We start from the raw sequence: 16,064 nt of genomic DNA, 5'->3' as shown, positions 1-16,064 counted from the left end.
GAACAGCAGCAGCAGAACACTTCTCAGGGCAACATGGCCGACAGTGCCGACACCTTCACATTAAAACACTGTCCGTGACATCTGAGCATCAGCGTTATGAACACAGAGCCCGCCTCCTCTCCACCCACGGAGTCCTTCCCTCTGCAGGTCTCATAACTCACTTCCAGATGAATGGAAGTGTTTACACATACATGGACGAGTGTGTATCCATGTTTCTGTTGTTTATTAATTGTTGCTTTCACTGAACTTTATTTCCACCCCATTTCATGTTGGGTCTTATTTACACGCCGATCCGTATGTAGAGGGGTGGGGAGTTCACGCCGGACAGCCAAATAATGACCCTTTCTTGTTTATTACTGTGTCCCGAAAGGAAGAGGCCATTCACTGGCAGGACAATTGACCCTCAGTGGGCCCTCGTCCACGACGAGGCCCCCTCGCTGCAGCGCGGTCACGGCCCTCAGCCAATCCCAGGCAATTAGACCAACGCCAGCCACCTAGTGGGACGTGTGTGTGTGGGGCACTAATGACATAGCCTATACACTTTACAATAAATAACTGATTTTATATACCAAAAATGCACATTATTGTGTGTGCTGTACGTGGCGGGTCACATTCTGTCCCGCCTCCTGTCTTTGTGTCCTCCTTCCTGGAGACAAACCCTCCGCTGTGCGGCTCATGAGGCTTGTCTTCTGTTCACCTCGGATACAACACCGTTTACACTCGCTGGCCGACCAATTAGATCCCTTCACCGACTGCCTATCAGCCTAATGATGGGAGCTCGGCACACTGACCTGGGGCTGAACCCGGGTGATGTGTGTGTGCACGGCGAAGGAGCGCAGTAGAGCACAGGTAGCCGAATGGGCTCTAAGAATGAAGTGTCACACTGTATTACACATACATGCGCCTCTGATTTCAGAGGCCAGGCCTAAGATGTGAGCAGTTGGCCGAACAGCAGAGCATCTAAAGGACCGTATTTTAATTTGCGGGTCACAATACATGAAATGACCTTCAGTTCTTCTCTGAACGTTGTCATGTTAAAAAGATCAAATTGAAAGCAGCAGAACCAGAGACCCATGCCTACATTACCCACAATGCAGCGGACGTCAGCGTGTTGGCTAGTAGTAGCTAACCTCGTCTCTGGTCTGCAGTGGAGATGAGGACTTCATCTCACTTCTTTCTCCCTCCACGCGTCAGTCAGACTCCATCTGGAGGCTCTCTGAAGACGCGGCACTACTTTGTGTGCAGCAGTCTCTCCAGTAGACACTCTGGGCGTCAGACGTACGTCATGCAAAACAAATTCCGTAGTCCTGATGAGCATCACGTTTCCGTGGAGATGAACGGAGGCTTCATCAGTCTCAGCCGACCAAAGCTGAAGGCGTTTTAGTTGAGATTCCCTTTGTGTGCTTCCCATCGTCTCCTTGCTGAGCTTCAGAGGATACGCACTTGATTCTGAAATTAGCCTTCGAGAAAGTTCATATAATATTGTTGCACTGAACTGTAGATGTTGTCCCCCATCGCATACAAGCTCATCAGGAATGTATCTCCCCATTAAAACATTGTTTTATGACGGCCAGAAAGAAAGCGAGTGGAAGGGAACCTCCCCGTTAATGGTCCTGAGTACCGGGGCATCGCTGTGAACTGAAGCTGCACCGTTTGTCTCCACAGGTACTACGCTGCTTTGAAAACCATGGAGCAGCTGGAGAAGGTTTTCATCCCCAGGTAGGTTTCTACCACCAGGGTTCACGGTGGAACACTCCACTGAGAACCTTCACAGTACATCCGTCGTGTAGGCTTCAAAGATGGCTCTGAGGAGTGTGCAGCTCGGCTCCCCGAGAGCATGAATGTGTCAAAGTTCTACTTCCCACGTACGACAACACGTACGCCGAACTCTCCGATAACAGGATGTACCAGCGGACGTGGAGAGTGCAGCTCCCGATAAAGTAGAACTGCTACACGTCCATTTGGGGCTAGAATTTGGGGTGGGGGGGGGGGTTCGCACGTTTAAAGACTGCAGATATAGCGGTTTGTTTTTCACGCGACATATTCAACGCTTTCTGCCGGCTAGTGGGAGTGTGCTCACCTGTGTGCGCGCACGTGTCTGCGCGCATCGGGGCGCAGACACGTGCGCGCATCGGAGCTCTGCGGCGCGCGAGACGGAGAAAATTACAGGGTGGCAGGCGGAGATTTCAGGGGGGCGGGCCGCCAACCTGATAGAATGGTGGGGGAAACACTGACACTGATTGGTCGATGGTCTCATTGTTGGATTTGGTTGATGTCAAATGAGACGATGCTGGTTGGATGAGACTGAACTCTTGAATGTGGACGCCACTGGGCTGGTTCTGTCTCCGGGCAGGGTAAGCCAGTACCGGTTCTGTCAGATCATGGCTGAGAACCTGCCCAGACTGAGAGAGGACATCAAGGACATCTCCATGTCCGACCTCAAGGACTTCCTGGAGAGCATCCGAAAGCACTCCGACAAGGTCGGACACACCGCCATGAGACAGGTACGAGGGCTTGTGATGCGGAGCATGCCCACGATAGATTTGAATGTGTATTTATCAACTTGGTGTGTGTGTGTCTCCAGGCACAGCAGCACAGGACCTTTAACAGTGCAGTAGCCAAGCAGGCCAACATGGGCCACTACACCAAGCCCGTGTACTCCCTCAACGGACGCACACACTCTCACTCTCACAACGGCCGCCTGCTGATGGACGACGAGACGGGAGACGAGGAGGAAGCTGACGAAGAGGTGAGGAAGCGCTTTGTGGTCAGGTTGGATAGAATGTGGTCTCATCTTTCCCCAAACGGGGTTCTTTCTTATGTGACGGCTGGTAAATGTAAATGGGGGAGTTTTTTGGGTGTTTAAATGTCATTGCTTTCTCACTATTGTGTGTATGTAGTGTGTATGTATGTATGTATGTATATATGATATTTATTTATATATATATATTTATTTATAGATGATTTTCATTTATATATATATATATGATTTGTACTCATATATATTATATATCTTTATATATTAATTTTGATATAAATATGATATTTATTTATGTATATATATTTATTTATATATATATAAACATGACATGTATTTATTTATATATGATATTTATTTACATATATATATATATATACTATTTATTTATGTGTGTGTGTATATATATATATATATAAACATATTCATATATATATATTATTTAATTTTGTGTGTGTATATATATATAGATGTGTATATATATGTGTGTGTGTGATATATATATATATGTGTATATATATATATGTGTGTATATACAGGACTGTCTCAGAAAATTAGAATATTGTGATAAAGTTCTTTATTTTCTGTAATGCAATTAAAAAAACAAAAATGTCATGCATTCTGGATTCATTACAAATCAACTGAAATATTGCAAGCCTTTTATTCTTTTAATATTGCTGATTATGGCTTACAGCTTAAGAAAACTCAAATATCCTTAAATATTAGAATATCATGAAAAAGTATACTAGTAGGGTATTAAACAAATCACTTGAATCGTCTAATTAACTCGAAACACCTGGAAACACATTTTCAAATGTTTGATTTTGTTTTGCTGTTATAAATCTTTTTTTACTTGGTCTGAGGAAATATTAAAATTTTATGAGATAGGATTTTAGAGTTTTCTTAAGCTGTAAGCCATAATCAGCAATATTAAAAGAATAAAAGGCTTGCAATATTTCAGTTGATTTGTAATGAATCCAGAATGCATGACATTTTTGTTTTTTTAATTGCATTACAGAAAATAAAGAACTTTATCACAATATTCTAATTTTCTGAGACAGTCCTGTATACATACTGTATATGGGTGTTGGAGTCCTCGTGAGAAAGGGATTTGTTTTGGCTGCTCGTCCCAAAGAGTCTTCAAAGGAAATGCTAAAGAACTACGTCTTCTCGTCTGACAGATTCTCACAGCCCAGGACCTGGTGGACTTCTCCCCCGTCTACAGGTGTTTACACATCTACACTGTGCTGGTAGGTGTCCTTCCGTCTCCCTCACTGACCACTGTGTAGGAGCTCTGTTGTCATGTGACATCACCACAGGTCCTGGTCATAATGATCCACGACCCAGTCACACTGAATACTACACTTCTCTGTTACGGTACCGCCGGAGAGAAGTTTTAAAAAATTGGACATCTTATTGATCATAAGAATAAAGGTTTAGGAAAGTGATCCGCATTTGTATTGTGAATGTAGATGCCGCTTTTGAAGAGGTTGTTGTAGCCTGTTTTATTTCTCTGTGTCTGCAGGGAGACCGAGAGACCTTTGAGAACTACTACAGGAAGCAGAGGAAGAAACAGGCCCGGCTGGTGCTGCAGCCACAGGCCAACATGGTGAGCAACACGCTCAGAGAACCTCATTCAATGTGTGGATCCCAGCTAACACACACTCCGTCCCCCTTTGGACCGCACTCTCGTTGTTCCTGAAAAGAGTTTAACATATTTTTTAGTTTAAAAGCATTTAGAAAACAATTTATTTGGAAAAGAAAGACTCTTCGGCTTGCAAAGCTCTGGTGGGAGCTCTGCTTGCTACGCTATAAATAATTTGAGAGGAAATGTTGTCACGTTTCTACACATAGTGGCTTTAAGTAAAAAGGAAATATAGTTAAGTGTTAAAGTTGGGAGTTAGAGAGTCCGCTAAAGAAGTATATGTGTCTGGGCATTGTTAAAATTGTTTTCAATTCGCCAATAGACTGCATTTTGTGACAATTTCATACATATATAAATATATATATATATGAAATTGTCACTAAATGCAATCTATTTGCGAATATATATTTATTTATATATATATATATATACAGGACTGTCTCAGAAAATTAGAATATTGTGATAAAGTTCTTTATTTTCTGTAATGCAATTAAAAAAACAAAAATGTCATGCATTCTGGATTCATTACAAATCAACTGAAATATTGCAAGCCTTTTATTCTTTTAATATTGCTGATTATGGCTTACAGCTTAAGAAAACTCTAAAATCCTATCTCATAAAATTTTAATATTTCCTCAGACCAAGTAAAAAAAAAGATTTATAACAGCTGAGTGTTTGTCAAGGCTCAGGAAACCCTTGCAGGTGTTTGAGTTAATTAGACAATTCAAGTGATTTGTTTAATACCCTACTAGTATACTTTTCATGATATTCTAATATTTAGAGATAGGATATTTGAGTTTTCTTAAGCTGTAAGCCATAATCAGCAATATTAAAAGAATAAAAGGCTTGCAATATTTCAGTTGATTTGTAATGAATCCAGAATGCATGACATTTTTGTTTTTTTAATTGCATTACAGAAAATAAAGAACTTCATCACAATATTCTAATTTTCTGAGACAGTCCTGTATATACACACACAAACATATGATATATATATATATATAAATAAGTTTGTATATGTATTTATATTTGTATATATATATATGTGTGTATATACACACACACACACACATATGATGTGCAAACATGTCTTTCTGTGTCTGTGCAGCACGAGACGGTGGAAGGCTACAGAAGATACTTCAATCAGATAGTCGGGTAAGATGTTCCTCCCAGTTTCACTTCTTTGTCACATGAATGTTGTTTATTCAGAAGTCCTAGGTTTGTACACGGCACCTTGTGGGCTCAAATTGTCAAAGTATCTTTTTTAATTCGTTAACTTGCAAACTCAATATAAAAGGTCAGTTCCTAGCTTCAAATAACTTGTATATCTCCATTTTATTCCAGGTAATTTTCATGGAAAGTTTCCACTTTGAATATTCCTGGAATTGTTAACCCCTAAATAAATGTATTGAGAAGTGTGTGTGTGTGTCAGGTTCTTTGTGGTGGAGGACCACATCCTCCACGCCACACAGGGTCTGGTGACCAGAGCGTTCACTGATGAACTGTGGAACATGGCCCTGTCCAAGATCATCGCTGTGCTGCGCACACACTCGGTGAGCCACACACACACACACACACACACACACACACACACACACACACACACACACACACACACACAGCAGGGAGCGTACTGTGGATGAGAAGAGAGACTGTTTAGAGATAATAGAGCCTGCTGTGGATCTATTTATCCTGGAACAACCTTCGTTCTCTGGCCTATATACAGGACTGTCTCAGAAAATTAGAATATTGTGATAAAGTTCTTTATTTTCTGTAATGCAAGTAAAAAAACAAAAATGTCATGCATTCTGGATTCATTACAAATCAACTGAAATATTGCAAGCCTTTTATTTTTTTAAATATTGCTGATTATGGCTTACAGCTTAAGAAAACTCTAAAATCCTATCTCATAAAATTTTAATATTTCCTCAGACCAAGTAAAAAAAAAAGATTTATAACAGCTGAGTGTTTGTCAAGGCTCAGGAAACCCTTGCAGGTGTTTCGAGTTAATTAGACAATTCAAGTGATTTGTTTAATACCCTACTAGTATACTTTTTCATGATATTCTAATATTTAGAGATAGGATATTTGAGTTTTCTTAAGCTGTAAGCCATAATCAGCAATAAATCAGAATAAAAGGCTTGCAATATTTCAGTTGATTTGTAATGAATCCAGAATGCATGACATTTGTGTTTTTTTTAATTGCATTACAGAAAATAAAGAACTTCATCACAATATTCTAATTTTCTGAGACAGTCCTGTATATATATATATGTGTGTGTGTGTGTGTGTATGTATGTATATACAGGACTGTCTCAGAAAATTAGAATATTGTGATAAAGTTCTTTATTTTCTGTAATGCAATTTAAAAACAAAATGTCATGCATTCTGGATTCATTACAAATCAACTGAAATATTGCAAGCCTTTTATTCTTTTAATATTGCTGATTATGGCTTACAGCTTAAGAAAACTCAAATATCCTATCTCTAAATATTAGAATATCATGAAAAAGTATACTAGTATGGTATTAAACAAATCACTTGAATTGTCTAATTAACTCGAAACACCTGCAAGGGTTTCCTGAGCCTTGACAAACACTCAGCTGTTATAAATCTTTTTTTTACTTGGTCTGAGGAAATATTAAAATTTTATGAGATAGGATTTTAGAGTTTTCTTAAGCTGTAAACCATAATCAGCAATATTTAAAAAAATAAAAGGCTTGCAATATTTCAGTTGATTTGTAATGAATCCAGAATGCATGACATTTTTGTTTTTTTAATTGCATTACAGAAAATAAAGAACTTTATCACAATATTCTAATTTTCTGAGACAGTCCTGTATATATAGACACACACACGTGCACACACACAGAACACTGAAGGTCAGTGCGCCCACAAACAGCCTAATGATGTCACTCTCAAGAGAAAAGGTCAAAACACACATACGCATGCTGCCAAAGAAGAGGTCATTGGGGCCTTAATGAGAGACAGATTGCAACAATAACAGCAGATTAAGAAGGCATATTCCTGACCGCTGGGCTCCAGTCACTTGTAAATGACCCAGAAGATTATGCTAACAGGCCGGAGAATGGCCCACACAGCGTGGGGTGAGACGACCTCCCCCCCCGGGGGTCCTCTGCTGCAAGGCCAGCCCACAGGGAGAAAGTCTGCCTGTGAGCCGGACCTCTTCTCATGTATTGGGGAGAAGAGGACACGGTTTCATGGGGATGAATCCAACCTCTCTCCATAGTGTTAGTACTCACACATTTCAATACACAAATCCCTCCCAACACATCGGTTACCACGTATTAGTACTTTCTCCAGACGTCTCCTCACGCTCCGCTGCCACAAGGACAGATACAGGAGAACATTCCTGCCGGCGGCTATGAGGCTCTATAACAGTTCACCTCTTGCCAGATCATAGTGCAATAACTACAACAATAACTGAATACTTACACTATGTTGATCTGCACTTCACACATCTCATTTGTTTGCACTACACACATACACACACATTTCATTTCATTTGCTCTGCACTCATACACACACTTTGCTTTTTGCACTCTGTCTATATTTAATATTTTTGTATTTGATTTGTCAGTGTTGTTGTGTGTTGTGTATGCATGTGTGTTGTATATTTACATATATATTTTGTTTTGTATTTTACTTTTATTTTACTTGTATACTTCTATATCTTTCATCCCTGTTTCTTATATTTTGTGTTTTGTTTTTATTCTTGTGTGTTGCTGCTACTGTCACGACAAATTTCCCCTTGGGGATTAATAAAGTATATATCTATCTATCTATCTATCTTTAATACAACGAATAATAAGGACTGAGACGTGTCATGTTGACATGGAGCATGGATCAGAACGTTGAACATGCTCATAGGACTACATTCCTGACACTGCTGTGATTTGCTGCTGCGTAGCCACGTCTCCAGCTGCTTGTTGGTGTGTGTGTGTGTGTGTGTGTATGTATGTGTGTGTGTGTGTGTCTGTCTGTCTGAGTAAACAAAGAGGTAGGCGGCCGCCGCTTTACGTCAAATCTCAGGCTGTGTTCATTCGCTCGGTTGATTTACACACTCCTGTGTTTGTCGGGATCCACTGTGCTTCCTTCAGAGTCATAAATCACTCGGCCTTCCAGAAAAAAACTTAAGAGCGCTTGTTGCTGCTGACTGACCCTTTGGCTAAGTCCCTCCCCCTTAGTTACTCCCGCTACGCCTGTCAATTTTGGTGTGACTCACCCTACATAATAATGAATATTTAATGGGTGTTGTATGCACCGTGAACAGTGCATCGAATAATGATAATAAGAATAACTTTATTTATATAGCACCTTTAAAAACGGAGTTTACAAAGAACAACAGACAAACTACATTAGGGGAACCAACGAATCACTTAACCCTTGTGTTGCCTTAGGGTCATTTTGACCCGAATCAATATTACACCCTCCCCCCACCTTTGGGTCATTTTGACCCGATTCAATGTTTCACCCTCCTGTTACCTTTATATTTACTAACATATTTTACCCTTTGGGTTAAATTTGACGCCAGCAATTAAAACCTCCAGAAAATTATTAGAATTAATATTGTTTTCCAAGTTTAAGTGTGAGGCACTTTATGTTTGTTTGTTGACTACCGAAAGAACACCGACATTAAACATTGAATGGGGTCAAATTAATCCTAAGGCGGGGGGAGGGTGTAATATTGATTCGGGTCAAAATGACCCTAAGGCAACACAAGGGTTAAAAGCTGTTTCTATAAAAATGTGTTTTAACTGATTTAAGAGAAGTCACTGATTCTGCTAAGAATAAGCATCATTCTTTTAATATCAAATATTTTTAAATGGGGTAAAAAAAATGCTTGTTTTTGGCTTAATCCTTTTCAACATGGCAGCCGGGGTCACAAATATTAGCTAAGCAGAATACACTGAGATATGTTTGAACGCGTTTGATGCGATGCATCAACACCGGTATGATCCATATGTGATCATCACTGCCTCGTGGTGACAGCAGCAGTGACTGGCGGCTGCGTTAGAAATCCCTCGGAAGGACCTAGTGACGGTTCGAGAGCTGTTTGCTTATAACTATGATGTCGTCGTTGTTTCCCCCAGTCTTACTGTGACGACCCAGACCTGGTCCTGGAGCTGAAGAACCTCATCGTCATCTTCGCTGATACCCTGCAGGTGGATTCAGAGCTGTAGATCATCTTTTAAATCATCTCAGGACCCTTCAGGGTGCAGAACAACAGACATTAACTCACTTGATCTCCTGCATGTGTGACGTCTGTGTACCAAGGGTTACGGTTTCCCTGTCAACCGGCTGTTCGACCTGCTGTTCGAGGTCAGAGACCAGTACAACGAGACTCTGCTGAAGAAGTGGGCGCTGGTGTTCAGGTGGGCTTCGTCTATGCGTGCGACTGTTTGTTGAGGTCTGCTGTGAAGTTAACTGCTGCACAGCAGAGACGTGTGTGTGACTTTGAGCGTTGGCCAATGAAATTTGTTTCTGCTACAAGGAGTATTGAATTATCTCAGTCGTCACCGCAGGCTGAGGTCACACTCAAACAGATCAATGACAGGATCAGGATGTAGTTTCCATTCATTCATCATATAAAGGTTCAGATACTGGGCACTTCGCAGATGATGGAAATCAGGCTCCGGATGCGGTGAATTAAGTTTAACACTATTTAATGGCAAGAAGTTTAACAAACAATCAAGACTCGAGATCGCGGGTCCGTCTGACCTGATACCCCACAGGCTCCTCCCCCTGTAAACACCGGAGAACAGTTTCTGCGTGACTCAGGGACCGGACGAGAGCCCGGACCCTCACCTGTACAGACTCTTATATTAGTCGCCAACAGCCAATCCCTGTCCTCACAGGTTAGTTCTTTCATATTCAGATCGGCAAGGCATTCCGGTTGGCTGAGCTAATACATCAACAACACGGAGAGGTCAAACGTCACGACGCTGCGACGAGGCGTCACTTCCGGTCAGCTGACTAAACAGTTCCTTCACAATAAAAGTCTAGTAGATTACCTTCTGGATTAAAGTAATGTCACGGGCTTCAACCGGCTTCGACATTTCTGAAATACTAACTAACATTCATCCTCATGCGACATACCTCTTGCCATTTACATTTAACATTTGCATAGAGAAAACAGTCTTTCCCTTATGCTTCATAATACATTCATAATAATATTCTCCCTAATATTTCCTTTTATAATATCGTTTAAAATAATAAATAATTTAAAGCATAAGACTACAGAATAAAAATAAACTATTACAATCTAACAATCATCAGTACAAGAGCTCTCCATCTGTGGAGTGAAGTGTTCAGCTGTTGTGTAGCTGCTGGTCCAGGGAGGAATGAGGAGGTTCCTTCGGTGGCTTTTGATGAGATCCCTGAAATAATGTCTGTGGTAAAAAACAAGCTGAAGAAAAGGATAACATTATGTTCATCAACACAAATTGTGTCAATAAGTATTAGTGCTGTGTATAGATACCAGGGCTGCAACAACGAATTGATAAAATCGAGATATAGATAAGCCCCGCCCCCTTTCAGGCTTGATGATTCACACATAGTTGGATGAGTAAACTCACGCGAGTAAAGTTCTGTTTTTGAATAAAGGTTGGAAAATAATGTTGTTGTTTTTATTCGATTCATCGATTAATCTAAAAAAATAATCGACAGATTAATCAATTATTAAAATAATCGGTAGTTGCAGCCCTAATAGGTACTTATTGGGTACTTATCGGGTTATTTTGGTCGATACCTTAAAGGTATCGACCAAAATAACCCGATAGAAAGTCAAGCAGCACTAGCAGCAGCAGACAGAGCTGACCCTTCGTTTGGGAAGGACAACATGTGTAAGTATCATAAACATCTGTTTGAGAGTTTATTTACTGCAATTAGTTCATTATATTTTCATCTTTGGATGATGTATAACAACTGTACTTTAAATACAGTGGATTTATTTTTCCCTTGCCTGAAAACCAATTAAATTCCATGTACATGCATACACACGCATGCATAGAAATCCGCCCTCATCTATGTATTTGGTTTCTTTGATTTCAAAAAGGCTCAGACACACCTACATGCACACACACACACACAAACCCACACACACACGCACACACCATTCTCCAATACTCTGACTTTATGATGTTTTTCCGTCCGCACTGTTTTGTGGTCCTCTATGTGTTAAGTCTATGTATTGTCTTTTGTCTTATAATAAAAAATTTAAAAAAATAAATTAAATGCATTAGTACTCTGAGTACCCAATAGTGAAACAAAGAGAGATTTCACACTCAACACTTAATGCTGTTGTTTCCCCCACAGGGAGATCTTTGAGTTGGACAACTACAGCCCCATCCCCGTGGAGACGGAGGAGGAGTACCTCCTGGTCGTCAGCCGCTTCCCCTTCCACGACGCCGAGATAGAGAAGGTAGGAAGCTCGGCTCCCGCTGACTCTCACACCTGCACATCAAGGAGAGGCTTCTGGTTTACTCCATTGTTCATGCATAGATGCACAGATTCACTGTTACCTATGTTATACCCCATGCAATGATCACATGACTTCCCCAGCATCGTTTTGCTTATACAAATAAAACACCTTTAGTTAATTTTTGCGGATCAGCGCCGACATTCATTAAATGTAAAAAAATGACAAATTGAATTAGTTAAATACTAAGTGCGTCATCAGTCTACAGATGCTACAAGTATACAGTTAAAGTATCCTCTGTATAGCAGAGTAGCAGAAGGCACATTTCCCCGATCACATGACGAGAGTCAGAGGGCACGAGCGCCTATTTATGACTTAACCCGCAGACCAATAGGAAACTGGATGTCGTTAATGATGAAACCTTGTCAGATGAAGGAGGAACGCCACTTACCACACACCTTGAAGCGCTGCTCGTGTGTGTGCTCTGTTCTCCAGATGGGCGTCGTGGTTCTCTGCTCCTTATTGCCGAAAATGAGCCAAAACAGACACGCAGACATCTGGCGTTAAAGGTCAAAGCCTGGAACCTCGGCAATTAATACATTTTCCCCATATGACCTACAAGATCCCCAATGATAACACACAAAACTCTTCCTTCAACTACACACATGACATGTCTGCTCATAGAACCAAAACCATGGACGCAAAGGACGGAATTGACTTGATCTGGGTTCTTATATTTGATATGAGTCATTAATACGTTTTTTTTGTGTCTGTCTGTCTGTCTGTGTGTGTGTGTGTGTGTGTGTGTGTGAGCAGCAGGACTTTCCGAAGAAGCTGCCCATGTCGCAGTCGGTCCCTCAGATCTACACACAGGTCAAAGAGTTAATTTACGCCAGCCTCAAGTTCTCCGAGTCGCTCCACCGGAGGTTGGTCCCACAGAACTTTTACCACGGTCCTGATCCTCCTGACGGTCTGCCTCTGTGTTGTGTATGTGACTCTGATCCAGCTGGACTCTCGAGATCTTCTTTGTTGTCTCCAGTTTTACAGAGATTGATGACATGTTGCGGAAATCCACCAACCTGCTTCTGACAAGGACGCTCAGCAGCTGCCTGCAGAACCTCATCAAGAAGCCCCACATAGGGCTGACGGAGGTGGGGCCAACGCCGCTGCTGCTCACCACCACCGACACCAAGCAGCCACGTAGTCTGAACTTGCACCCTTGTTCCTGCAGCTGGTGCAGATCATCATCAACACCACCCACCTGGAGCAGGCCTGCAAGTATCTGGAGGAGTTCATCACCAACATCACCAACGTCTCCCCCGAAATGGTGCACACCACCAGGCTCTACGGCCTGTCCACCTTCAAGGTACATGCGATGGCTCTTCTCTGCGTCGATCGTACACTTTGTCGCAATGTGTCGTGTTTCTGCATTTTTATTATAAGCGCTCCAAAAATAAAAAAGGGCTAACGCTAGCTAGCACGATGAGTCAACCATACACGTTGAGATTAATCTGGTGTGATGACACACCATGACTTTTGTAAGACGATAGTCCGTGCTGGCATTTCATCACATATCAGACCAGACATCAGGTTCATGAGACGGTGTTCACAACCAGGCAACTGCAGGGGACACCAGGGAAATATTGATTCCAGCAGCATTTCAAAACAATTTGGTTTCATTGAAAAATCGTGATTAATGATTTCCAATGGAGCTAATATAGAAGCAAAGAAACAAAATAAAAAAATAAAAATTGTGACGGCTGATGAGACCAACCACCTGAAAAGAAATGAGCACAATTTTATATATATATATATATATATATATTAAATATAATATTATATATATATATTAAATTGTGCTCATTTCTTAGTTTGACCTTCTGTTTAAATGTCAGGGAAGTTAGTCGTGAGGAACTTCCATGATGTCCACCACGTCCTCTCAGCTAGTATGCGCACTACAGGACGTTCTTCTTTTCTAAATACCAGTTTTAATGTGTGGAGAATGGTGTGTCCATGGTTTTTGTGTGCGCACATCATTTATACATCTGGCCCCCGAGTACTAAAAGAAGAATACACGGTCCGAAAATTAATGAGAGATATTTCCTTATTTCTCCTTCCCATTGAGACTGACAGTGATACAGTGATTGAAATGCTAAGACATCACAACAGTTTATGATCAACTTTAAACTAGTCTGGCAGAAGTGAAAAAGTATAACAGTAAAATCAAGCTTACTCAGCTATTGGCTAACAGTAACTTACCGGCTAACATTACTGCTAGCCTTAGATTTGCTACATGCTCATTGGTGTCTATTCCTCAACGACTAGGGCGTAAAACTCTTTCAAAAGGTATTTAGTCCTCTGAAGTCTTTCTAACTATATTGAACTATATTCCCCAGGATGCCCGTCACGCTGCAGAGGGAGAGATCTATACCAAGCTCAACCAGAAGATCGATGAGTTCATCCAGCTGGCGGACTACGAGTGGGGCATGGCTGAGTCTGACGGCCGCGCCTCTGGATACCTCATGGACCTGATCAACTTCCTGCGCTCCACTTTCCAGGTCTTCACTCATCTCCCGGTGAGTCTGATCCAGCATCCACTAAACCCGCCACCCTTTGTCTTGGAGCTGGGGGACAGCGTGTTCCTCCACACTTTGGTTTTTGTTGATAATAGGGATGTGATAATTACTTTTTTTCTAACTTATTTCCCTTTTCCCTAAACCCCAACATGTTCATCACATCCCTATTAAAGTTGAAGTGAGTGTGTGTTTCGTTGGGGATCTTTCCATCTGCATGGTAACCACGCTGGTCCTGATCTTGCAAGTGCTAACATTGTTTCCAACGAGACGCAAAGTGTGCACGACTTGATGAGTCATGGTGTTTTGCCCCAGATGAGCTGACTCAGCTTGTTCTGTTCCACTTCCAGTGGGTCACTTGCTCTTCTCTCCTATCATGTCCTGACTGAGTTCTAGCTTATTTTCATCCCATCCCCTGATCCCCACCGCTGGTGATAAACAGTACTGTCACTTATTCGTATAACAGTACTGTAACTTATTCCTTGATTCATTTGACTTGCATGCCAGATATCTGCCGATGAATTGACCTCCTCCTGTCCATTTATTGTTGCCACGTTTCTTTTCCTGTCCTTTCCCTCTTTCCCTTCCCCTCTGCCATTTTTGGTTGCTTTGGGGGTGTCTCTACTCAGAATAACAACAATGAACATGCTTCGATGTCGGTGAGTATCACTGCCTTGCTGTTACAACACTGTGCTGTCGTTCTACGGGCAGAGGGGAGATGAAAAGCATGCTTATGTTTGACCACTCCAGGCTTGTTGGTTCTTCTGGCACCTTTCCTCACCCTCACGTTGAAGAGTAATCTGTACATTTGCGTATCGTCGTCCAGATGGACTTTGAGTGAGAGAGGACCCAAGCACAGCAACCACCACACGTGACAGTAAAGCAACGGGCGAAGCTCCTCTAATGGCTGCTGGATTCTACTGGCCAAGACTAGGGATGGTATCGTTTGTTTTTGCTTCCCGATACTGGTGCTAAACCGGTCCTTTTAAAACGATACCGGTGCCTAAACGCTGGCATAGTGGCACCGGTTTTTGGTACCTAACCCTAGCCAAGACAGATGATTTATTTTAAAGTCAATGCCTCTTGAAATACAAAGTCAATCTTTTTTTTCACATTCAGACATAGATTCAGTGGATAATTGGACTTCTGCAGTGTGTCTTGTTCGTATGGTTATTTGGTTTCATGACTTCAGAACAGAAAGATGTGTCAAAGTAATCTCAGCTCAAAGCTCCACGTCTTTCTCTGAGCTTTAAACCGCTTGTCATGCTCTCTGAGAAGGTTGTCGGTGTCACTTCATCCCCAGAACGACTTCCATGCCCTGAGGAGCCTCGGGCGTCAAAGTCCGTGATCATTATTGCGTACCTTTCTCTGTTTGTCTGCATTGGCCCATTTGCGTGCTTGTAACTCAACCATCTTTTGGTTTGTACTCTTCATGAGGTGTGAGAATGCATGGCCTCAGGCCAAAGAGTCTAACTTGAGTGATTCTGGGTAATGTGGTCCCTTTTGAGAAGAGGCGGGCCGCTTCGCTTTCGTACCTTATCACGGCGCAACTATTCAAAAAGCGACTGATTTCAAGGCACCAAGAATTTGAGCTTTTCTCATTCCCAGATTTTTCTCCAACTGAACAAATAACACCAGAGATTGGAC

General features: G+C 41.7%; 1 protein-coding gene across 5 annotated transcripts in view; it reads left to right on the top strand.

Annotated features, from left to right (window-relative positions):
- Nucleotides 1–16,064, top strand: part of exoc6 (exocyst complex component 6) — a 55,727-nt gene that overhangs the window by 17,562 nt on the left and 22,101 nt on the right. For 3 of the 5 annotated variants that reach the window (XM_056430110.1, XM_056430109.1, XM_056430111.1), the window contains exons 6-20: nt 1,666–1,719; nt 2,354–2,504; nt 2,585–2,749; nt 3,940–4,008; nt 4,284–4,367; nt 5,512–5,558; nt 5,836–5,956; nt 9,518–9,589; nt 9,702–9,799; nt 11,742–11,847; nt 12,661–12,770; nt 12,884–12,995; nt 13,076–13,210; nt 14,241–14,420; nt 15,047–15,076. In XM_056430110.1, the coding sequence (XP_056286085.1) occupies nt 1,666–1,719; nt 2,354–2,504; nt 2,585–2,749; nt 3,940–4,008; nt 4,284–4,367; nt 5,512–5,558; nt 5,836–5,956; nt 9,518–9,589; nt 9,702–9,799; nt 11,742–11,847; nt 12,661–12,770; nt 12,884–12,995; nt 13,076–13,210; nt 14,241–14,420; nt 15,047–15,076 (1,534 nt within the window). The remainder of the gene's footprint in view (nt 1–1,665; nt 1,720–2,353; nt 2,505–2,584; nt 2,750–3,939; nt 4,009–4,283; nt 4,368–5,511; nt 5,559–5,835; nt 5,957–9,517; nt 9,590–9,701; nt 9,800–11,741; nt 11,848–12,660; nt 12,771–12,883; nt 12,996–13,075; nt 13,211–14,240; nt 14,421–15,046; nt 15,077–16,064) is intronic. The other 2 variants (XM_056430112.1, XM_056430113.1) reach the window with 1 other exon arrangement.

The sequence above is a fragment of the Pseudoliparis swirei genome, chromosome 13 (assembly GCF_029220125.1).
Source record: "Pseudoliparis swirei isolate HS2019 ecotype Mariana Trench chromosome 13, NWPU_hadal_v1, whole genome shotgun sequence".
Classification (NCBI taxonomy): domain Eukaryota; kingdom Metazoa; phylum Chordata; class Actinopteri; order Perciformes; family Liparidae; genus Pseudoliparis; species Pseudoliparis swirei.
The sequence above is the reverse complement of the archived record's forward strand: the minus strand, read 5'-3'. Positions and strand labels throughout refer to the sequence as shown.